Genomic DNA, 25,165 nt, shown 5'->3' with positions numbered 1-25,165 from the left:
AAAATTCTCTCCCCTCAGGTGGGACAGACCACATACTGTGTGAAAGTTGACAATGTAGCGTCTAAGGTGACATGTTGAAGTCACCCGAGATAGCAATGAAGGCACTCAGGTGCTGAGTCAGTAACTGGACTATGGCAGAGTGGAGAATGTCACATGGAGCTGTGGGGTTAGCAGAGGGAGGAACATGGACTGCCAACAAGCTCACATGGGTAGATTCCCTGGGCAAATAATATGACCTGAGTCCAACAGCATAAAGTTCAGTGTCTGGGCAATAAATCCACTCTTTGACTGTAGGTAAGCAAGTACACCACCGGTTGTTAAAAAAATGGTAAACCATGATGCATTGAGTTTTTCCTTTCCAGTCACCTTTCTCACTCACTATGTGTTAATAGACCTCTCTGCATTGAATCATATCTGTTATTAACCTCTGTCTCTCATCCACAGCATGTCTTTATCCTGTCTTCCTTCTCTCACCCCAACCGGTCGCAGCAGATGGCCGCCCCTCCCTGAGCCTGGTTCTGCCGGAGGTTTCTTCCTGTTAAAAGGGAGTTTTTCCTTCCCACTGTCGCCAAAGTGCTTGCTCATAGGGGGTCATATGATTGTTGGGTTTTTCTCTGTATCTATGAAGCGCCTTGAGGCGACTTTTGTTGTGATTTGGCACTATATAAATAAAATTGAATTGAATTGAATTGAATTAGGTACACAACAATGCCTGGCAGGAGTATACAGGCAGTTCATGGAGGATGAAGAAATTGATACCATTAATTGCCCCCCAAGCTCACCTGACCTAAATAGCACAACTAATCCAGTATGACACCTGGGAAAATTTGTTAAATCCTTCCCGCACCTCACACTCTTCAGGAGCTCAGTGATGCCCTGGTCCAGAGGAGGAGATACCCCAGCACACCATCCATTGTCTCATTAGGAGCATGCCCCAATGTTGTCCAGCTTGCATAAAAACATGGATGCATGAATTCATTTTTCAGTCAAGAGATGCTATCGGATTTTCAAACATGGAACACTGAAATCAAAGCAGCTTCTCGGTGGTACCTGGGACTCTGTCAGATAAAAGTGTTATAAAAATTAATGGTTATGGGATTTGATAAGTGTTCGATTATGTGTAAAGTACAAATATGATTTAAATAAATTTCCCCAAAAGCAGTTACAGAAGTGCATCTCACCTCAAAGCCTCAAATGTTATTATTTTACTGCACATACACAAAATTACACAACTTTATAGCTTTGCTCAAGGTTAAATCCAAAGTGACTGCACAATCCAATCCCATGCTATTTCACATTATGGATACAGTAAATTAAAGAATACACAGTCTTCATCTTTATTGCAATCATGAGTAGAACTATAAGCTCACCAACACATAGTTCGAAACTGTTGCACAAAATCATGTTTGGTTTCCCAGTTGTTCCCAAGCTGCTGATTGGCTTTTTGGAGCTGGGGCGGGACAAGCGGCATCTTTGCCGTTACTGTTATTAATGATTTTTTGAGTGACGTGTCTCCCTCTAAAAATATCCCTGAATATGAACATAACATGACGTCCTCCTGTAAGCTGATCACTCTAATCTGATTCTTCTAGAATGAACGGGAGTGCGAGTGCTTGCCGGGGTATGTAGGTAATGGAGTCCAGTGTTTGGAGAAGATGGTGCCCCCTGTTGACCGCTGCTTGGAAGACAATGGAGGCTGTGACCCTGTGGCGATCTGCAAGGACCTGCATTACCACCGTAAGACATGTGAATGCAGTGAAGCCATGAACTGCAGTGTAGCCACGTGTCACATCTGCTGAGTGGGAGCCATGTTGGCTCCCAGTCCTACTCTATTGCAGTTTCCATGGTAATCAGACTGATTCTAAAGCAGATGACCTTTGTAGCATCTATGTTTCCATGGTGACATTATGGCTAGCATTGTTTATTATAGAGGACTTCCATTTGTTTATTTATTTGTTTTTCTGGGGCTGGTAAACAAATGTCAGCTCTGAGTTGAGCTCATTAGGATCTGGAGCTCGTTAAGGCTTGTTAAACATGGAGCTCATTAAAGGCTCAAAGGCTGTTATTACTTCCAACCTGATCTTCATTAATCAGGGTATACAGATAATTAGGAATTCACCATAAATGATCCGTTCAGAGTTACCCTTTTAATGAAGTTTGTGGGATATAAGCACCTGCCACCCAACCAGAGAAAAGGATTTTCTTCCAAAAATCAAATGTATGCATTTTTTCAGGTCTGTAGTGAAATAAGCTGTAGAGAAATCTGCCCTCATGTCTCTTTCCAGAAATCATGACCTATTTTCTAAACAAAAATCCTCAAACCTTGAAAAATCGATTTTTTCCCCCACTGTCCACATCCATAGATTGCAAATTTAAAAAACAAAAGAAAACATTACAGTCCAGATGAGGGGGATGTTGCTGACTTTGAAATCTTGCTGCTCTGAGTTCAGAATGATAGCCATTGCCATGCTTGTGAAACACAGTTCATACTAAAAATGACGTCAAACCTGCTGGAGTACAATACATTTTAATGTTGGTTCGGCTCATCACACAGCTCCTAATCAGGCACTCAGAACATGGCGGCATTGTAGTCATTCTCTGTAAGTTGTTACAAGACTATGTTCATGTCACAGTTCCCACGAACAAAAAAAATCAATCACAAGCACCTGTAACTGCACGAACGCCAGCAAAAAAGCACTGCAGGTCATGAAACAGCAGAAATCATTGTTGGTACAAGGAGCTGAAGTTGTTAGAGCTGTTGTATCGTTCACTTTGTGAAAAAGACTAAGCAGTCCAAAAAGATAATACACACACTGGACACCATTTGTTTAAGCTTGTGAGGCGAGATTTTACTCTGTTTGCACAGTGGCAGTAAAGGTGTTGATGAGCTATTTCTGTCATTTGAACTTCTTGTCACAGGAACATAAACAAGTTTTTTGTAGAAAAAAAATGTAAAAATGTTACATAACCTAAAAATAGGTTATGTAACATTTAATTGATTTGTGCTTTACTCATCAGAACTTAAACACCAAGTAATTACATCATATTAAAAGAAAAGCAGATGTTTCTACTGAATCTGGGGTTGAATGTCTCTTGGATTTGTTCAGCGTCGGATCAAATCGTGTTTTTCACTCGTAGAGTTCATATTTGTTGTACAGAATGGTGCAGAAATCTGAGGGAAGTTAACGTGATTGTCGTGCTTCAGAAAACAGAGCTGGAGTCTTCCACCTGCGCTCTCCAAAGGGGAGGTACCAGATGAACTTCAGTCAGGCTGACGCTGAGTGCAAGGCTGAGGGCGCCACGTTGGCTACCATTAAACAGATGGGAGACGCACAGCAGGTAAACCTACCTACTGAAAGGGTTTACATAAAGATATCAACAGGTCGATACACCTGAGTCAAATATGTGGTATACCTATGAGAAAAAAGGAAAATGAAATAAAAGTTTGTGAACCTGCACCAACAGGGTTTTTCTACAGATTCTGTCTTCATTATAAAGACACACCCACTTCACGGTCAGTTAGGCTGACGGGGAAGCATTCAACAGTTTTCAAGAAAAGCAGCAAAGCAGCCAACTCAAACCTTTGTTAGTGAAAGAGTACTTGAAAACAAAAATGTCACGTCCTTTTCGGCGCTCTCAAACTCATTGAGTAGCATGCCACATTTTTCAGGAGCTCTGCAGGTACTACAGTTTTTTAACACTAAATGACACACTAAAAATCACCTGCACGGCCAATAGAAAAGCTTCTTCACTTCAGCTGTATTAGAACCTGAACTGTGAGCAGTGCATGGTAACTGTGAGACGTTATCAGATGGCAGATGTTGTCCATGGCTGTGGTCAGATAATCTGTTTTATTTTAAAAGGCCCCTAACTGAGTGAAGTGACCAGGAAGTATCTGCCATAATGGTAGTTGTTGAATTCTTCAGATATTCAGGAAAGATGGTTCAAATGGGAAGAAGATAATAATGCTGCACAGTTCAAAGTGACACACTAAGAAAAATAAACTTTGTACCTTTGTGGGACCTTATGCAACTTATGAAGTTGCTGCTTTGTGTGATTTATTTAAATGTTAAGAATAAATAAAGATAAAACTGAATTAAAGGTTCAGTATACTTCAAGCTTGCATTAGTTGTGTGTTGATTGTAAGCATTGCTGTGTTTCCAGCCTTTAGGATTATTAATAACTTGGCATCAGTCACAGAAAACATTAACAAACGCTGGAGTTACATTGATCATCTCTCTAGCAGGAAGAGAAAATACGAGCTGACAATTTGACATGTCAGCTAAAGCCAGAGTGACTGTCTGTGGGTTTTGTGGTATTATTAACTGCTGTTCTGAATATTGCTAAGCTGGAGTCTTGGACTTCTGCATTTGGATCTTTACTCCCACATTTCCTGACAGTGACATCGTATCATTTCATTTTATAAGCTGCCTTTGCCTTTTTCTTTCTAATTTCAGCTTTGAAAAGATACTTTTTTTTTTTTACCATTTGTGTGAAATAACATGGTATGGACACATGGGGTGTTAAGATGTGCCTTTTGTAGTTCATCTTCAGGATGTTGTAGTTTTAACGCAGCACACTCATGCCAGCAACAAGTCCAAGTCCTCCTTCACACTTTCACTCGACCTCATGACAGTTTCCATCAAGGTAAAGTGGAGGAGGGAACTTTCTGGATTTTTACCCCACAAGCCAAGGTGCCCTTTAACTGATTCCCAGACAGCAGGAGGAACGTTAGATTAATCACAAGCTTAAAAACACAAGCAGGATGTGAGTTTTCAGTTTTCTTGTGATATTTAAGATATTACCAGTCACTTCAGGAGATTTTAGTTTAGTTTTAGTTCAAGGCAGAAATGTAAATCAAGATTTATCTCAAGACTTTTTCCCCTGGCCCTGACAGCTCGGGATGCATCTGTGTGTGGCTGGCTGGCTGGACGGGGGGAAGGCGGGATACCCGACCCGCTACCCCTCGGTCATGTGTGGAGACAACCACGTGGGTCTCGTATTGTACAAAGAACCCATGGACCAGAGCAGCAAGTATGACGCCTACTGCTACAGGCTCAGAGGTGAATCTGTGTGTGTGTGTGTGTGTGTGTGTGTGTGTGTGTGTGTGTGTGTGTGTGTGTGTGTGTGTGTGTGTGGACAGAAGCAGGTCCTCCCTGATCTGTACTCCCACTTTAATGTGTTGTTTACTTTGCATTGGACTTTAATGCTGTTGCTCTGTGAGCCATGCTATCTTCAATGATTCATAAAACAGCGGATAATGAGGTAAAAAGGATAGCCGCGGAAAACATTCATTCTGAGTCCTGGGCTGGAGTGTGTTAACTTTGAGTCACAGCATTGGCTCATGTACATGCTTAACTCAAGGTGAACATACTGAGCTGATTGAATGTTCAGCTAACAGTTTGTAAAAAACTATTTTTGTGTGTGCAGATGTCTCATGTGCGTGCCCTCCTGATTACGTTGGAAATGGAGATTTCTGTAACGGCGTCTTGACCAGCGTCCTCGCAACGTACAGCAACATCTCCATCTTTTACAAGGTGAGTGTTTTGGGTTGAGGAGACGAACGCTCTCTCTGGTTTGAAGATTAGGCTTCAAAACGTCTGATAAAGTTGGATCACTGACCCAGACGCTTCTCTTAGTTATAGCTTTAGCTGTCTGTTCAGGCTGTTGGAGTCTCTCTCTATTCCTCTTGTCTCCTCTTTGCTCCATCCATCCCACAGCTGCTATCCATTAGATGCCTGTCCCTCCCCGAGCCTGCTTCTTCTGGAGGTCTCTACATGTTAAAGAAAAATGAAGGAAAGACATGGCTTATAATTTGCTAACAAAAATTCATACTGAGAGTAATACTGCATTATTGAAGTAATATTGAAAGTATTTATTCAGTACTTAACCATGATGCCCAGCTCATAGCATCTGTTAAAAGTTTCTAGTAAACTATTAACCAGCTAGCTAGACTCAAAAACCAGAATCATGAATAAAAACACTATTTTCTGTTGACTAATGTCACCTTAGCTGATGTTTATCGACCAAAAAGGAGCTCCATAGATCAAATTTTTTAGGGTCTTAAAGCTTTTGTTCTGATTTCCCTCCTCTTTATGACAAATATAAGCACCTAAAATGTTAATGTAGCCACTGTTAATTGTGCGTTAGCACCTTTTTAACAATCAGGGTCTCAAAATCTATCATTGAAACTGGCTCAGTTTTGTAGTTGTAAGCTGCTGCTGTCTGTATTGGGGCTCCACGTGGAAAAGAGCAGCCAGAGTAACTGCAAACATTGATTGTGAGTCTTCACAAAGATGGAAAACGACACAGGAAGATGGCGCCTAAACTAAAATCAGTGGAGGCACGGCAGCAGGAGTAATCAGGAGGTACAGAACGAGCCAAAGTGCCTCTAATCAGAGCCCCAGGAGTGGCCCTGCTAAAATGACTCCACTAACAGCGTGCTACTCGATCAGTCTGCAGCTGAAAAACACACGGGCCGCTGCTTCAGACCTGGCAGCTATCGCTGGAAAGCAGAGTTTCTGTGACAACTCAGTGCCCACTGTCATTCAGTAATGAAGACAGAAAAAAACTTTCAGCACATTTCAAAGAGACCAAAGTGAGTCACCAGTCAACTGTCTCAAGTTGCGTTGCCGGCATGATTAAATCTTTTTCATTTCTATTTTTAAAGGATTTCAGGGTCAATAAAAACTAATCTGAATTCATCATTTAATGATTTCTATAGAGCTTTAATAGATCTATAGACATCAAAGGGAACAGCTAATAAGTCAAGGCTCAGTTTAAACACATTAAAAAAAAGTCATGTGAGAGGAAATATGTTCAGCTCAGTTATGAAAAATTAAAGTTGGTTGAAAATTGTGTGTTTTGTGTCACGGAAGGAAAAAAACTTCAGCTGTGTATCTCTGATGAGGGAGAGGTACCCAAATTGAACATTTTCATATTTTAAACACTAAGTTTAGAAACTCTAACTTTAACCCTGTAACACTAAGTGTTTTTGGCACCTCAGAAGTGTTATTGCTTTAACATTAACATTACTATATGTTTTTGTTTAAGATGAACTTTAAAATTGATAAATTGTTTCAATTGTCAGAAGGTTCAATGAACACTCCAGTTAAAAGAAAAAAAAAAATTCTGGCAATTTTTTCATGGTTTAGGTTTTACAGGATTAAATCAAATACATTTAATTGTCAGGTAACATTTGGTCCTTATTTATTTATTTATTTTTTAACCTTTCGTTTTTGCTTTCCCGTCTTTTGAATTTCAACCAGCTACCCCCAGTACAGTTTATACAATATATGCAAGAGCTTAGATGGAAAAAGGGAGCAGTCTCTCCCAGCTCTAACTGCTCCTCAACCCTCTGGATGTCGATCCTGCTGCCTCTGAAGGCATGCTTGCCAGCCAAACCCGTTATCAGCATCTCTTCCCTAATCTGTGTACTTGGTAACTAAACTTGGTCCCAAAGGATCTGTTAATTTTTTAGGCTAGAGTCACTTGTAAGACCCTTTGAGGGATGTTAATAATGTGTAATAATACACAGGTTTTCACCTTTACAAGGTAGACGTTTTTAATGCAGGATATTCATCTGATATTCATCAAATCATATTGAATGTATAATCTGAAACATCAAAAATGAGCAGAGAAAAAGCCTAAAAATATAAACCCAATTTGTGAGTCCACAGTTGATCCCTCTGCTGTCTCTGCCGAAATTCCCAACTGTGAAATCTTAGATCTGATCTTCTGTTCTGCTAATCTCACAGGAGACAAAAAGAAGAACAACTCCTCTCTCTCCTCCCTCACTTTGATGACCGTATCATACAACTATGACATTTATCACTGTATTTTAACTCATCCCATTTTGCTTTTCTCTTTCTCTCTCTCTCTCTGACCTTGCCATACATGATTCAAAGCAACACTAAAACCACATTTTCTTATCTTCTATGTTGTACTTTAACATGATCTATCATGAACTCCATAAAACATGAATATATTTTCCTTCATGTCTCATTCAGTTTATGCTATTTTACTTCAACAGGATTTATCATCAGCTCAATCTCACGACTATCTATTTCATCATTTCATTACTTCTTTTATTAAATCATACATGTTAAAGTCAGACATTCTCTGAATATTTGCTTAGTTATTCTGACAAATCACTAAAGGCTGTTTCTCCTTCAGACGAGATCTGGGCTTTGCAATGTTTACACTCTTCATTGGCACAAAAAAATCACAGCACAGGTATTAGAAACATTTAATTCTAATGATTATATTCTCATTTAACTATTTGTGATTATAATTTAAGGAAATCTGTATCATTTTAATGTTCTGAGATGTCTCTTTGTCTATGGACAGAGAGGAAATTACTTCATGCTGAAACTCACCTGGATAAGATCCAGGCACCTTTCAAAATAAAAATAAACACACATTAAATTCTTGTTCATTGTTCATCATAAATTCTTTCACTTAAACTTACCGTTGTGAATATTTTCCTAACGAGTGAAATAAAAAACATTTAGTAGTTTTCTAAAGGTCTGTGACATTTTAAGAAAACAGATGTGTCACCTGCTGAAGATAATGAGCTCTGGAAGAAGTCCAGTTAATGAGAAGAGAAGGCAGCTGCTTCCAGCTGATCAACACAGAGGCTCAGTGTCAACTGATCCACCTCAAAAAAAGATGTAGGAGGATTCAGTTCAGGAATGTGGCGCTCCACAAAGCTACAGATCTCCTCCGGTCTTGTAATTACAGAGAAACTGTCAAAAGTTAAAGCTTAGGATGTATTTATAAAGTTTTTTATATATATATTTATTCTATTTTGCTTAAAGCTGGTTTCTGCTCACAACACAAAACCTGACCACAGCCTTTTCTACTCTTCTGGCTTCCTGTCAGTTTCAAGTCATGTCATCTCTTCAGCCCCATGCGCCCTTTAACCTTTTCATCAACAAGGAATTCGTCTTTTTCTGTTTAAAACACAAGTGGGAATGTGGCGTCTTCTGGCAGAACATTTATAACACAAAGGATCAAGAGCCTCCAGGGGCTAGTGAATGTAACTTTCATGCCCATTTCCATAGCAATGCTGTATTAGATTAGTTTTCAAGTCTCAATAATACCAAGATTCAGTTCAATTCAACTTTATTTATATAGCAGCAGTTCACAACAACAGCTTTATACTGTAAAGTAAAGATCCAGTCATAGGACCTGGCGTCCACATATGTGGACATCACATTTTGGGTTATTTAGACCAAAATACTCAATTTTGCTCTACAAGCACCTGATATTCACTTACAAGGACATTATACTGCTACTGTTCTATCAAAATTTTAAACGAATATCCTAATATGTGGCTCTCATTTTTCTTAGAAACAAAATTAGGTAAAAAAAAAAAAAAATCTGGTAATTCTTTGTTTTTACATTCATCGGGTCCCAATCAGCCCAAATATCAAAGAGAAATTAAAAATGCATGCTGTGGAAGAGTTTGGGTCTTAGGAGGTTAAAGAAAAAATACAATAATCACACAAACCCTTTGAAAGCAGTGCTTGGCAATAGTGGGAATGAACGTTTAACAGGAAGAGGCCTCCAGCAGAACCAAGTTCAGGAGGGAGCAGCTAATTAAGAGTCACGTGATCCAGTCCTAACTATAAGCTTCATCAGAAAGGAAAGTTTTAAGCCTAATCTTAAAGCAGGCAAGCCTAATAGCTGAAAACTCTGCCTCCTATTCTGCTGTACAGAACCACAGCTAAGCCTTTTGATTCATTTAAAAAAACAAATGTTTCAGTTGAAACTTTAAAACATGAGGTAAATGGAGTTAGCACCAGAGATTTCTGAATGATTCACCCAGGAAAACCTACTATTTTTCAGAGTTCACTACACTATTTGTAAACTAGTTAACTCTGAGCATGTCACTTTTATGACGTATAATTTATGCAGTTATCTGCTTACACTTTTTAAGAGTTCATAGAATATGACTGGTTACATTTTACCAATTTTTGTTTTATATGTTTAAAAACAAATATATATGAGGAAAGAGAGATGGTGGTGAGGTGTGCAGTAGGGTGAAATGGGGTCAAGGTGGTGGTGGGATTACATGGGGGATCAGCTCTGAGAGCCGTAATGGACAATATGACAGATGAAGTCAGGCAGGAGTCTCCTGGGACTATAATGTTTGCAGACGACACTGTGATCTGTAGTCAGAGTAGGGAGCAGGTAGAAACCCTGGAGCGGTGGAGGGAGAGGAATCAGTCAGTAGAAGGAAGACAGAATACATGTGTGTGAATTAGTGGGAGACAGGGGTAGCAGTGAAGCTGCAAGGAGTTGAAGGTAGATCAGTTTAAACACAAGGTTGACCATCTAAAACAGTGTATAAGAGAGGCATTGTGGAGACGAGTGTCAGGAGTGATTTGTGACAGAATGGGAAGGCCTGCAAGATGGTAGTGCGATCTGCTGTGATGTAGGGTCTGGAGACAAACATACATCACAGCACTGACAAAATGACAAGAGGTCCAGGACCCCCTGTCTGGAGGCAGAGCTGAAGATGCTAAGGTGCTAAGATTTTCATTCAGAGTGACGAGAATGGACAAGATTAGAAACAGTCTTGTCCATTCTCGTGGACAAGATGTGGAGGAGGATGTGGTTGGTGGTGAGGATACTAGAGATAGGGTGAGATGGAGGCAGATGATCCGCCAAAAGAAGGACAACGACCAGGACAGCTCTCTCTGTCCTGGTCATTGTGTCCTTGGACAAGACACTTTACCCTACCGCCTACTGGTGATGGCCAGAGGGGCCGATGGTGTGATATGGCAGCCTCGCTTCTGTCAGTCTTGTCATGGCCGAGGCCGCCTCAAAAGAGAAAGGACTCAAATGCTGGACACCGAACAGCACGTAAGTAGTTTTAGAGACAACCTTTATTTTCTCAGTAAGTGTTCATAAACAGGAAACTGGAATGTGCGTTTAACAAGTGCAAAATGCCACAACTAAACCAAAGGGGTTTTAAGCAGCCTGGGCTAAGTAAGCAATCTGGTGTTGGTCAGTGGAAACAGCAGTTCCGGGGATTGGGCTGGAGGCAGAGTCAAACTGGGTCCGGGGTTAGGGTCAGAGTCACTGTAAATAGAGTACAGACGTTCAGGTATGGTTCAGGAGGAATATGGGCAAGCTGTTCGTTCTGAATTTTCCTTAGCACTGCGTACTTGCCATGGGTGGTCTGTAGTGGCGTGGAGGGGTGGGTGGTCCGGGTGAGTGGTCCGAAATTCCTGGCGTTCAGGCAGGGAGGCAGGCAGGTGAGTCGGGTGAACAGCTCGTGGGACTGTCCGGATTGGAGCTCTTCGGCGGAGATTTGTGTCTGGCAACTTGGTGCGTGGCTGTCAGAGAAACACACAATGAGTCAAGGTAGTTTACAAAGCGTGTGCGAAATCACAGTGGTGGCCTGCACTAACTAGGGTTAGCTGAGAATCTGGCGAAGAGAGGTTGAGTGCGCTGGCCTTATGAGTCCCCGGCTTAATTACCCACAGGTGTGAGCAATCAGCAGAACACTGAGGCCCCTCCCAGGGGTGGAGATGCCGACTCGGAGGGAGACACCCTGGCACACACCCGGACCATGACAAGTCTGCCCCAGGGCAGCTGTGGCTACAACTGTAGCTTGCCTCCACCAGTGTGTGAATGTGAGAGAGAATGAATAGTGGAATTGCGCTATATAAATGCTGTCCATTATTATTATTATCCATTTTCTGCTCTTGCTCTTGACGAAGGTGGTCGCACTTTTCTCCTCTCCTCCTCCTCCTCTCCCTTAGCTTCCCTGCTTAGCCTCTTATGTCCTTGTCTAGTCTCGTGTTTTTTGTATTACTTTTCCCTGGAACACTCTCTCAGTCTGTTCTCTAAAACCTAAAAGAGGAATTATGGATTGGATCAACTGGTCCCTAAATGCAATTGACACCCCTTTCTCAACGAGAAGTTTGGGCTTGGGTGAGCCTGAGTGCTGAAGATATCTACCTATTCGGAACCATGGTAACAGGGTTCTGGCTGATCGGAGCTGGCTTGGCCCTGACTTATCGAAGAATTAAGGAAGCGGAACCGGCTGTTCAAACCCCCACAAGGCTGCCCGCTGGGATTGGAACGATGGGAGAGGCGTGAGTTTCTCAAAATGGGCTCATTGAGTGCAGCATGGATAAGATCTTGGAAAGGCTACGGCTGCTGTGAATACTCAGAATAAGATCTCTGACTGCAGACTGGATACATCTCGGAAGGGCTAGCTCGGAATAACATCTCTGAGCGCAAATTGGATGACATCTCGGGGAGGCATACTGTCGTGAGTTCTCAGAATCAGCTCCTTGAACACAAGAAATGACAACATCACAGAACGCAAGTATGGCAAAGCTCGCGGCTCTCCAACGGGAGATTGAGAGACCAGAGTTGGACTGTAGAACTGCTTTGAAATTCATATGAGCTGTTCGCACTAAAGTAAAAACCACCATCACTTATGCGGATACCCCTTTGGCGCCAGCTGCGGTCTCAAGGCTGGAGCTGAACAAAAACACCCTAATAACGACTGTGTTTAGTCTGTTCCTTCCCATTCTATGCAAGGCCACCTGGGTTGGCTGGAAGACTGTTTACTTAGCCTAGCAGGGCGAAGGACACTGTCTCAGCTGAACTCTGGACACGCACACACATACATATACACTGATATGCACACACTCATCCCCCCTCCCTTTCCAAACGCCTTCGATGCTTATTCCCTTCCGATGCTGACGGTGGATCAAGGAGACCAGCGCACGCAGGCCCGGATGTACTGTCTAATTCGGCTGTCTCTCACCCTTTACCCACCCCTGTTGCTTGTCATGTGTTTCTTTGGTGTATTAAGAGTTTTTTCATGTGCTATGTGCAGAGGTGTTTTTTTCTGTTCTCAAACTGATCTCCCTGTTGGAGCTCAGTCTGGGGGGAGTTATTTTTTTCTCCTTATCTTTCCTCATGTGGTGCATTTTCCATTGTTATACCTCTCTGACCTGTCTTCCCCATGTGATGCTTTGTGTAATGTATGTATGGTCGGAGGGTAAGATGGCACCGCCATTGCGTGCAATAGGTCGGCAGCCTTATGAAATTTCCCCTTGTGGGACTAATAAAGGTATATCAAATCAAATCAAATTATAAATTGAAAAAAGTCACTGTCCTTTCTCTTTGCAGATGTTGTTGGAGTACAGCGGCACGTCCTCAGAGGGCAGTCAACTTGTCAAGTTTCTTTCTCACAGGAAGGCTGAAGTCACGCTGTTTGTCCCTCATAACACCGGCTTTGCTCCAAATCAGGTGAAATAAATAACACAACGCTTCAGTAAATGCTTATCATTTCTTAGATTAATTAGGGCTGTCAAATATAAGCAACTTAGAAATTTTTTTTTTATGCTAAACCTTTACAGTTAATATATATAACTGTAATAAGTAAGTATTAATCTAGTAAAGCAACATAAATAAAAAAGCTTTCCACAACAAATAAAAATCCAGACAGGGAAACTAGTACGAAAATTAATAAAAACATAAGCGTCCCACAGCTTGAGCCCCGTAGACCTCCATCACACAGTGACTACAAACTAGTAAAACACACTAGTGATTCATATTATTCTTTTTTAAGGTAGATTAGGTTTAGATATATTTAGCCTACATTCCTGAATGAAATTTAGAAAATGCCATTTTCTCTTTAACCAATTTAATCTGTGAAACTTTGAGAGTAGTATTTGAAAGCATTTGTTTTATTCACCATGTTTAAAGTTAAAACCATAAGGAAATTAAAAACATTTGTTGCCATATTCATATTAGTATAAATGATTGAGAGAATCAACTTTTAATTGTTTCTTATTAAATGTATTAAATGGCATGGCGTTGTGACACAGCTGTCAGTGAACTCAGTTTCTGTTTTGTTTGTGTATAGTCTTTGTCTGGAAGAGACCTGGAGTATCACATCTCAGCCAATCAGAGCAGATGGCCATTTAAGGAGCTGAATCATCAGACGGTCATCACATCGAGGCTCGGGTTCAACCTCACTGTTACTGAGGGCAACAATGAGGTCAGAGGACACACACACACACACACACACACACACACACACACACACACACACACACACACACACACACACACACACAGAGTTCCTCCAGTTTTAGTTGACAAAATATAATTTTGCTGACAAAAATTATTGATAAACTAAATTAATACTGGTTTAATATCAACATGGTGAAAATCCAATACAAAATATGAAAAAATAGCATCACTACTGTTGAAAAGTAATCAGATATAATTACTGAGAGAAAGAGCTGATGAGAGTACCTGTAAGTTACAAAAATGAAATACCTTTGTATTTATTTTGCAGATTGGCTATATTGTACATTTTGTACATATTGTATATTGTACATTTACATCATTGTAGTATTAAGTTTAATACGTTACAATCTAAGCAGCATTTAGATATATGTATGATCAGTTATGTACTTTTTCAAACAACTTACTGTTACATATCCCTGCTCCTTTTGTTTTGGCACAAGAAAAAAAAAATCACAAACAAGAAAGTCACAAACACAGTTGGAGTGTTTTTGTCTCCTTCTGACAGCTTGAAACAAAACTGCATTTGTGGATCGTATCCAGAGGTTTATGTTCACTCAGGTTAGCTAGCGAGATGGAGGCTGGCTGTGGAAGCGGAAGCGTTCGTGTCATTTTGTGTTGGGAGTGATAATAAGTCTTTGAAAGCTTTGCTTTGCATTTTGAAGTGCGGCCAAGTAAGCACAGCTCCACAAACTCTGGTGGTGTGCCAGACGTGTTGTGGTAGAGAATAATGCTGATTTTATAGCTCCGTAGCCACAGCTGCTTTTGGCTAAACCTCTCACTGTGCTTGTTCATTCTTACTCTCACTGGAATGAACAAGCTTGCTACTGCTGCTTATGTGATGGAGGAGATGCTACAAAGTTCACTATGCAATGAGATAAAATCAACACACTGAGGGAACATGGTGTGTTTTATTTTTGGTGACACAAAGGTACTTAAACAACTTACCTTTTTCACAAACTAACATTACAAATTACTTCTTAATTGCAAAATGTGGTGAATTACTTGAACTCGTTGCGTAGTGAGTTCATCTCCTCCAGTACCTAACCAGCTTGTTAATTTCCCTCTGGGTGGAAGCTTAACTAGAAGGTAGCCTGCTAGCATATTGGTGGTTCATCACAGTCTGGAGTAGAGATTATTAGCATATCAGACACTTATATAAAGGCCGTCTTCTCCACCATCACTTTAGCTGTCACTGCCCTGCTCATTGAAGACTGGAGACATTCTACAATGCAGGCCTCGTAGTTGGCGTGTTAGTTTGTTTAAGCAGTTTGCTTTACATAATTTCCTCAGGGATTAATAAAGTATTCCATATGATATATAAATCCCCCCCCCCCACACACACACACTGTCTCAATTATTCCACCATGCCACATGCTACAACAAGGTCTTCATGTGAGGCACACACACACACACACACACACACACACACACACACACACACACACACACACACACACCACCTCCACCACCACAGATGGAAGTTTTTTTTGTATGCATCATCTCAAAAGCATTGACATTCTTATAGCTAAGCAAATGAACTTAAAATGTACTGCCATGTTTATTGTGGTTGATTTTCGATCCCTCAGAGCTCTAAACTAGTGAATGAGCGGTTGCTGCTGGAGTGGGACATTCCTGCCATAAACGGGATCATCCACATCATTGAGGCTCCGCTGACAGCACCTCCCCCACCGGTGAGTAAGGATGATTTAATGCAGAACAGCTGACGCCTGCAGCATCAGCTGCTCAGCATGCCTGCACACTTGTGAACGGGCATGTGTCACATGTTCACGTGGTTTACAACGTCATGTAGTAGCGTGACTTCAGCTTTCCACACAATGCCAAAAAATCTGCTTCGTTAACTATCGTATGGTGAAAATGGAAAGCTAACGTTGATCAGTTTGTCATATTTAAGGTTGCTAACTTGTCTTCTCAAACTAAACCCACACAGGGAACCGTATACAGCGAGAGCTGTGTATGATGGAAAGTAAGGAGTAAGCGAGGATTAATAAGTCATCAGCTTTTGTTTAATTAAGCTAAACAAAAATATACATATAAACGTATTTCCTTCACAACATTAAAACTGAATTAACTACTAGATGAAAATCAGGTGCCAAATTAAAAACTTTAATCACAAAGCCTTTTTAAGGAGGCAATTAAAAAATTCCTCTGGTTGTCAGGACAAAAGTCTGTGCCACTTTGGATTTTTCCTTCGGCTTTTGAAAAGACTTCAAAGGATTCACACGTTGGCTGATGTGATCTTTTATGACTTAATTACAGAGTGTGTGAATGACTTTCAAGTTAGGCCATGTCCACACTAATACGTTTTCGTTTGAAAATGCATCTTTTTCTCTCCATTTTGGCCTTCCGTCCACACTGAGACCGTTTCAGTGTGGACAGCGAAAACTGAGACCTTTTGAAAACAATGACACATTTTAGTCATGTGATGCAGTCAAGTGACCAATTAAACTAAGATAGCGGAGGGCATTATACAGCAGTTGTTTTGTTTGCTCTGAATTTTGACAGTCCTATTAAAGATTAATATCAGTCTGTACATGCTCCACATAGCTTTTCTTCAAATTCTTTAATTCTCACTCGCTTTTGCAACTTTGTACTTTTGTGTTACTCGCAGCAATAACTCCACCTCATTGTTAGTCCATTTAAAAAACTCGGTGGTTTCCTCGACATTTTGCCGCAACGTTTCAAAGAGCTGGAAAGTAAATAAACAGCAGACAGAAATGAGGCAGGTTGAATCGTCTTGCGTCTCATGCATGCGCAGCACTGGAACATAAGCGTTTGTGGCTTTTTCAATGTGGATGAACAACAACGTGAAAACGATAGTGTGGATGCAGAGTGTTTTCAGACATATACACCTATTTCAAATTTATCGGGGCTGGTGTAGCCGTAGCCTCAGTGACTTTCTAGATCACCATGAAACGCACCAGGGCAGGGTCAGAAACCTCCTAAAATGGGGATGATGGATGTAAATCTTCGTCTGATTTTTTCATATAGTTTCATAGAATTTATGTTTTTTTTTTTTCTCTCAAAGCTTTGAGGAGCCACAGCTCAGGAGCTCGTGAGCAGCATGCCAAGGGTTGCTGTCCTCTGTGCTAGGCGTTAAATACCTGAGACAGTTTTCCTTTCAGAAAATTAAGCACGACTGTTTTAAGTTGGGGTGCTGTGCAGTTGATGGAATAAGTGTGAGTTGGTGGTAGCATCGTTAAAATCTTAGCTTAAACATGCTAAAATTGTTTAGGTCTTAGAACTGAAAATATAATTTGAGTGTGAAAGGTTTTGGACGAGGTTAAATTACACTTCGTCCCTGTCCCTTCGTGTGTGTGTGTGTGTGTGGTATGTGTGGAATGAAGTTCGGGTCCTTTCCCAGAGGTCTGAGAGTTTGAGGGTTCAGGTATCTTGGCTCTTCCTGGGACTGCGCTCTTCATGGAAAGAGACCTCTGATGCTGGGCTGGAGCCACTCTTCCATTTTGGGGATTACAGCCCCAAACTACTAATGCTCCTATTACCACTTGGTACCACTTTACCTTCCACATCTGCTCCAGTTGTTCCTTCAGCCTCTTCTTTATTTTCTTGTGCTCCTTCCCTTAAGTTGCTGTCCACTTCAGTCTTCTGCTCCTCATTAACCATCACTATGTCTGGTCACCTGCTTGTCTGCCTGGAAATTGAATTCCTACAGGACCTTATCCCTGTTATTGTCAACCATCTTTAGTGGTGGTGTGGAAGTTGAGGACTTGTGTGGTACAGATGTTTCTGTACACTCTACCAGCCAAATCATTGTGCCTCTCAGTGTACATGGACTCAGTGCTTGACTGTCTCCAGGACACCTTTGCATAACTTGCAACATGAGTCCTACTGGCTGTCGCCCAGTTTAGTTCTTGTGTAATTTTGCATATCTCAGACTTTCTTCCCTGTTTCTTCTTGCCACTTTTCCACTGAAACCATTTCTGATGACGCTTCACCGAACAGTAATGGGTCAAATGAAGGGGCAGATGCATCTCTCAGATCCTGTGTCAGGTCTGAATGTTTTTTAAGGGCATGACTTTCAGATACACAGAGACTGTTATCAGTAGTGCACACCAGTGCACACTGCTGAGATAAGTTTTCAGTTTTGAGCTCTTTGGGAATCACCTTGTTGATGCAAAAAATCTCATTTTCATCAAACTGTTTTATTGTTGCCTTTTTTTCCATTCCTTTTAAGAAGTTATAATAAACGGTGTGTTTTTATGAAAGGTACACAAGACTACTGTATTTAGTACTATACTAATATACTACTCTACAACACAGTCACTTAACTCTAACAACACCAAAATTATGGCCTCGTGTTCGACATGAGGACATCCTTGAAACCAACTCTCTGCATGTCCAGCTTCAGTACATTCATGAACCTCATCTAAGGTCTTCCTCTTCCTCCATCTTCAACATCCTTTATTTAGTTTATCCACTGTCACTGTACTGCACATGTCAAAATTGTCTCGACACTCATATCTAATCTTATTCATCCTAGTCCTCGCAATGAAAATCTTACCATCTTCAGCTCCTCCACCTCCAGCTTGGCCTCCTGTCTTTTTCACTACCATGTTGTAAACCCTCCCTTTTACTCTTGCAGCCTGAGGTGGCCATATTAAGGGTTCAGTGCTAGGACCAATTCTATTTACATTATACATGCTTCCCTTAGGCAGTATCATTAGAAGACATAGCATACATTTTCACTGCTATGCAGATGACACCCAGCTCTATCTATCCATGAAGCCAGATAACACACACCAATTAGTTAAACTGCAGGAATGTCTTAAAGACATAAAGACCTGGATGGCCGCTAACTTTCTGCTTCTTACGTAATTCAGATCAAACTGAGGTTATTGTACTCTGCCCTGAAAGGCTTAGAAATATGGTATCTAAGCAGATTCTTACTCTGGATGGCATTACCTTGGCCTCCAGCAACGCTGTGAGGAACCTTGGAGTCATTTTTGACCAGGATATGTCCTTCAACGCACATAATAAACAAATATGTAAGACTGCTTTCTTGCTTTCTTCCATTTGTGCAACATCTCTAAAATTAGAAACATCCTGTCTCAGAGTGATGCTGAAAAACTAGTTCATGCATTCATTACTTCCAGGCTGGACTACTGTAATTCATTATTATCAGGATGTCCTAAAAACTCGCTGAAAAGTCTTCAGCTAATCCAAAATGCTGCAGCAAGAGTACTGACAGTACTCTCGCTCTCGCTCTGCAGGCCTACTTGCTGTTTCTAGAGTATTTAAAAGTAGAATGGGAGGGAGAGCCTTCAGTTTTCAGGCCCCTCTTCTGTGGAACCAGCTTCCAGTCTGGATTCGGGAGACAGACACTATCTCTACTTTCAAGATTAGGCTTAAAACTTTCCTTTTTGCTAAAGCATATAGTTAGGGCTGGACCAGGTGACCCTGAATCCTCCCTTAGTTATGCTGCAATAGACGTAGGCTGCCGGGGATTTCCATGATGCATTGAGTTTTTCCTTTCCAGTCACCTTTCTCACTCACTATGTATTAACAGACCTCTCTGCATTGAATCATATCTGTTATTAACCTCTGTCTCTCTTCCACAGCATGTCTTTATCCTGTCTTCCTTCTCTCACCCCAACCAGTCGCAGCAGATGGCCCCGCCCCTCCCTGAGCCTGGTTCTGCCGGAGGCTTCTTCCTGTTAAAAGGGAGTTTTTCCTTCCCACTGTTGCTTGCTCATAGGGGGTCATATGATTGTTGGGTTTTTCTCTGTATCTATTATTGTGCGATCTACTGTACAATATAAAGCGCCTTGAGGCAACTTTTGTTGTGATTTGGCGCTATATAAATAAAATTGAATTGAATTAAGGATATCCTACTGTTTAATGTGAGCATTGGTCATGATAACAGTATATATATATGAAATTACAGGGAAGCTCAATAGGCCCAGTTTAACAGCAGAAGTGCTAAATCCTCCTGCTCTCAGAGTGTAAAGAAACATTTTGCTGCACAGAAGAAACAGTTTTTCTCTCTATTGCTTGTTAAAAGTGAGATGAGGCGCTTGCTGTATCGGGAAGAGCTGCAGTTCTAACCATAGCCACCAGGAGGCACCACCACAACCTCCCCCTCTGTTGTGCAGCACCTCCTGATAGGCTGCCGTGTGTTGTTGCTGGGGGGGGGGTAGTGGCAGAGAGCAGATGGCTGTGTTTAGTTTCTTGGAACAGGTTCCAGGAAATGAAGATTCAATCTGCTGCATTTTCTGTCAGATAACATCAGAGCTCTGATCAATATTCATGATGTGGGACTCAAATTATGACGACTAGGTCACAATAGAATCATTTGATGGAACCTCTGGCAAAATAACAGCTATTTAATCACCCAAAATCCACAGTGCTCAGTTTAAATCCACTTCTCCACATACTGACTGTGGGCCAAGGTGGTTTCACACTCTCTCATCTCAGATCTTTCGCATGTGCTCAACTTTGACAGTGAAAAAAATGGAACAGATTAATGTCAACCTATTAGGCAAATTTCCAGTTCCATAGTTTGATCCTTGGGCTTTACAAGAGTAACTGTGATTTCAGTTCAAAATAATCCTCGTTTATCTTACACTGGGCCTTGGTGCAGCCGATCAGTTTGTCCTCTGTCTGAAGCAAGTTGGTTTAGCTCTTCTCCCTTTACGGTAACATTGTTCTGAATTGCTGGAGGCAAAAAAAGGAGACAATAGGGAGACAGAATGCACACGAAAACAAAGGCAGACACAGGAAATATGGCAGAAAGCAAGAACGTAGAAATACAAGGAAGGAACTACAGGAAAAACAAGACACACGGCTGAGAAAGGGGAGTGAATATGTTCTTTTCAAAATCCATATTTCTGCTCTTGGGCTTTAATAGAGTATCTTGGGATGATTTAGAGTTAAAATTTTTATTCATCTTATGGTGAGTCTTAGTGAAGCCCTTCAGTTCACCGTCTGTCTAAAACAAGGTGTTTCAGCTTGTCTCTTCTTCTTCCTCTCTGCTCCCTTTAAGGGTCAAAACAGCAGATCACATGCCTCCCTTTGACCTTATCCCTAACATGCTCCTCTGTCATACCAGCTCTCTGCAACATCTCCCCTTATTTTATGGTATTATAATGTGTATTAAAACCACAATATGGATATTTCTTCTTCTTTTTTTTAAAAAAATATTGCGATTATTGTCTTAGTCCTCATGTATCATATTCTGGGTGTTGATATGGCGCCCTAGTGCTGCTGAAAGAACCTGTTTTTACTTTAAGTCGACTTTCTTCTGAATGGCTGGTTTGGACAGCAGGTGGGTGGGGCTTCTGTTATCCCCTTCCTTTGACATAATACATATTCCAGAGTAAACAAAAGATCAGTATAGATCCATTGAAGCCTGAGCTTTTGGCTCACACAGATCTCATTATTTGAAACTTTTGCCACCTTAAACACTTGAAATGAAGGCAGCTGGACTTCCTTTCGGTTAACCTCTCATATGAGATGTTTCTTCACTTTTAAAACAACTAATGGAGAGTCTCAAGTTTTAAGCCCTTAGTTGTTTTGCCTCACTATAATCATGTGAGCTGTTAATGGTGACATGAGTCACTGTGTGAATCTGTTATGAGACATCGACTCATGTGAGTTGTGAACATCCAGTGTTAGGGTCATAATCATTACTCAACAAAAAGTAATGTATTACTCATTACTCATTACTTTTCTTAAAATAATACAGTTTGTTAATTACTCCCTGGAGAGAGTAATTCGTTACATTATTTCTTTGTCTAATTTCTCCTTACTCCATAAAATGATCTGAAATGTATTCTCTCATAATTAACACAAAATCAACAACACAAAGCAAAGTTGAAAATGAGCCCAAAGAGACTTCAAAGCGATCACCACAGTGATTCTACTGTAGAAACATGAACAGTTAGAAAGCAGAGACTGCAACCTGACTGTTCATCAGTTACCTGTTGAAGGCTGGCTGTGCTCGGATCCACATACTCTCGGCTTTAATATCACTCTGCTTTTGGTTAATTTTGCATTAGCATGCTGTTTGTGCAGATGTTTGCAAAAAGGCAAAGCTGCCTTATTTTTGTCCTGGACGCAGTTTGCATTTCACCATCACGCCATGTCTTTTTGTGGAAAAAATGAATACAAGTAGTGTCCATATCTTCACTCCCGAAAAGGCGCTCTACCATTTTTGTCCTGCATGCAATCAAATCAGCTGATTGTAACACGAGTGCACAAAAAGAAAAAAATGTTTTTTGAATTTAGGTGCAGTGTAGGTGACTGATTGCTGGTGTCATAGGCTACCACCTTTGTTCAGTGATGATCTCCAAGGGTAAAATAGAAGACATAGTACCTGTGAATGGTGCTAACATAAACCTGTACAGCCTAAGAATGGCAGCTGAAAAAAGATACCGGCTTAAGTAACAAGAAGCAGGTTCAGTACGTCATCACTTAGCTAACAAGTTGTGGTCCAACCTGTTTCTCCCAACTAATGAGCAGCTGCAGCTTTTGTCAACTCATTATCTGGAATTATGCACAAATTTTAAATGTGATTCAGATATTCCACACTAAGAAATACAGGTGAGCTTGAGTTTTATGCCTGCTATTTTCAGGAGTTCAGGTAGAGAAAGGTTCTATTTTTTTTAATTCTACATGATGAGAGCTAGCTGTGCAAAAGAAGGGCTGAGTCAAGTCATACATTTAAAAAAAAAAAAAAAAATTTAAAAGGCACAATTTGTGTGTGTGTATTTGCGTGTATATATGTGTGTATATATGTATATATGACTAGTGGGTACACCCGTTTGTTTATTTTTGATTACTTGTTTATTTTGGTTTATTTGTGTTCTCATGGGTTGTTTTAGCTTATGTTCCTTATTAAATAATTAAAAAAAAATTAAATTTTTTTTTTTTTAAAAAGGCACAATTTAATTAATTTGAGGCAGTAAATTATTCAAATGTGTTTTTAAAGGTTTAAAACCATCACTGCCTGCTGGCATAAACACTGCTGCAGCTGCAGATTCCTAAATATCTGCTGAATAGAACACATTTTTATTTTAAGCATATTCCCAAGTGTAAGAGTAGAGACACTGTGGAGCCTCAGGGATTAACCGAAAACAGGCTGTTTTTTTATGGTCTCCTCCTCTGAGCATGGTCAGGTTATCGTACATCTACAGAAGGTCGCTGAATTCTCAGAAACACTAGAAACCATCAGGCATTTACTGAAGTCTGAATCACAGCTTTGAGTCAGGCAAAACAACTAACCACACTCAAGTGCAGCAGATCAGTGTCAAATATCATAAATTGACTTTTATTCTACAGACTTTTTTCTGCCAGAGCTACAAATCCTGATCACAAGGAGATTCACATTATACACAAAACCTGCTGCTTTTGTTTGAACCAGTGAAAATTCACCTACAAACTGAGTAAGGGATGGACTCTAAGAGGTGCTTAACTCTGGAAATAAACCTGCTGAAAATGGGCTTGAAAGTGCCTGCAAGCTGCAAACAACCTACTGCACAACATTGTGTAGATGATAGATTCTCCATTCAGGAGGTTTATATTCTAGTCTTTGAATAACGAATACCACTCCCACCCCATACACATAAAAAAATAAGATACAGAAACACTGGGATAAGATACAGTGGGGCAAAAAAGTATTTAGTCAGCCACCGATTGTGCAAGTTCCCCCACTTAAAATGATGACAGTGGTCAGTAATTTGCACCAGAGGTACACTTCAACTGTGAGAGACAGAATGTGAAAAAAAAATCCATGAATCCACATGGTAGGATTTGTAAAGAATTTATTCGTAAATCAGGGTGGAAAATAAGTATTTGGTCAATAACAAAAATACAACTCAATACTTTGTAACATAACCTTTGTTGGCAATAACAGAGGTCAAACGTTTACTATAGGTCTTTACCAGGTTTGCACACACAGTAGCTGGTATTTTGGCCCATTCCTCCATGCAGATCTTCTCGAGAGCAGTGATGTTTTGGGGCTGTCACCGAGCAACACGGACTTTCAACTCCCGCCACAGATTTTCTATGGGGTTGAGGTCTGGAGACTGGCTAGGCCACTCCAGGACTTTCAAATGCTTCTTACGGAGCCACTCCTTTGTTGCCCGGGCGGTGTGTTTTGGATCATTGTCATGTTGGAAGACCCAGCCTCGTTTCATCTTCAAAGTTCTCACTGATGGAAGGAGGTTTTGGCTCAAAATCTCACGATACATGGCCCCATTCATTCTGTCCTTAACACGGATCAGTCGTCCTGTCCCCTTGGCAGAAAAACAGCCCCATAGCATGATGTTTCCACCCCCATGCTTCACAGTAGGTATGGTGTTCTTGGGATGCAACTCAGTATTCTTCTTCCTCCAAACACGACGAGTTGAGTTTATACCAAAAAGTTCTACTTTGGTTTCATCTGACCACATGACATCCTCCCAATCCTCTGCTGTATCATCCATGTGCTCTCTGGCAAACTTCAGACGGGCCTGGACATGCACTGGCTTCAGCAGCGGAACACGTCTGGCACTGCGGGATTTGATTCCCTGCCGTTGTAGTGTGTTACTGATGGTGACCTTTGTTACTTTGGTCCCAGCTCTTTGCAGGTCATTCACCAGGTCCCCCCGTGTGGTTCTGGGATCTTTGCTCACCGTTCTCATGATCATTTTGACCCCACGGGATGAGATCTTGCGTGGAGCCCCAGATCGAGGGAGATTATCAGTGGTCTTGTATGTCTTCCATTTTCTGATGATTGCTCCCACAGTTGATTTTTTCACACCAAGCTGCTTGCCTATTGTAGATTCACTCTTCCCAGTCTGGTGCAGGTCTACAATACTTTTCCTGGTGTCCTTCGAAAGCTCTTTGGTCTTGGCCATGGCGGAGTTTGGAGTCTGACTGTTTGAGGCTGTGGACAGGTGTCTTTTATACAGATGATGAGTTCAAACAGGTGCCATTCATACAGGTAACGAGTGGGGGACAGAAAAGCTTCTTACAGAAGACGTTACAGGTCAGTGAGAGCCAGAGATTTTCCTTGTTTGAGGTGACCAAATACTTATTTTCCACCCTAATTTACGAATAAATTCTTTACAAA

At 41.0% G+C, this 25,165-nt stretch overlaps 1 protein-coding gene across 1 annotated transcript in view; it reads left to right on the top strand.

Annotated features, from left to right (window-relative positions):
* Positions 1 to 25,165, top strand: part of stab1 (stabilin 1) — a 169,234-nt gene that overhangs the window by 120,059 nt on the left and 24,010 nt on the right. The window contains exons 61-67 of the mRNA XM_040004521.1: positions 1,593 to 1,737; positions 3,206 to 3,339; positions 4,898 to 5,063; positions 5,431 to 5,537; positions 13,165 to 13,284; positions 13,904 to 14,038; positions 15,660 to 15,764. Coding sequence (XP_039860455.1) covers positions 1,593 to 1,737; positions 3,206 to 3,339; positions 4,898 to 5,063; positions 5,431 to 5,537; positions 13,165 to 13,284; positions 13,904 to 14,038; positions 15,660 to 15,764 — 912 coding nt within the window. The remainder of the gene's footprint in view (positions 1 to 1,592; positions 1,738 to 3,205; positions 3,340 to 4,897; positions 5,064 to 5,430; positions 5,538 to 13,164; positions 13,285 to 13,903; positions 14,039 to 15,659; positions 15,765 to 25,165) is intronic.

This window comes from Simochromis diagramma, unplaced genomic scaffold (assembly GCF_900408965.1).
Source record: "Simochromis diagramma unplaced genomic scaffold, fSimDia1.1 OVJJ01000320.1, whole genome shotgun sequence".
Taxonomy (NCBI): domain Eukaryota; kingdom Metazoa; phylum Chordata; class Actinopteri; order Cichliformes; family Cichlidae; genus Simochromis; species Simochromis diagramma.
Note: the sequence above shows the minus strand (reverse complement) of the source record. Positions and strands in the feature narration are given on the sequence as shown.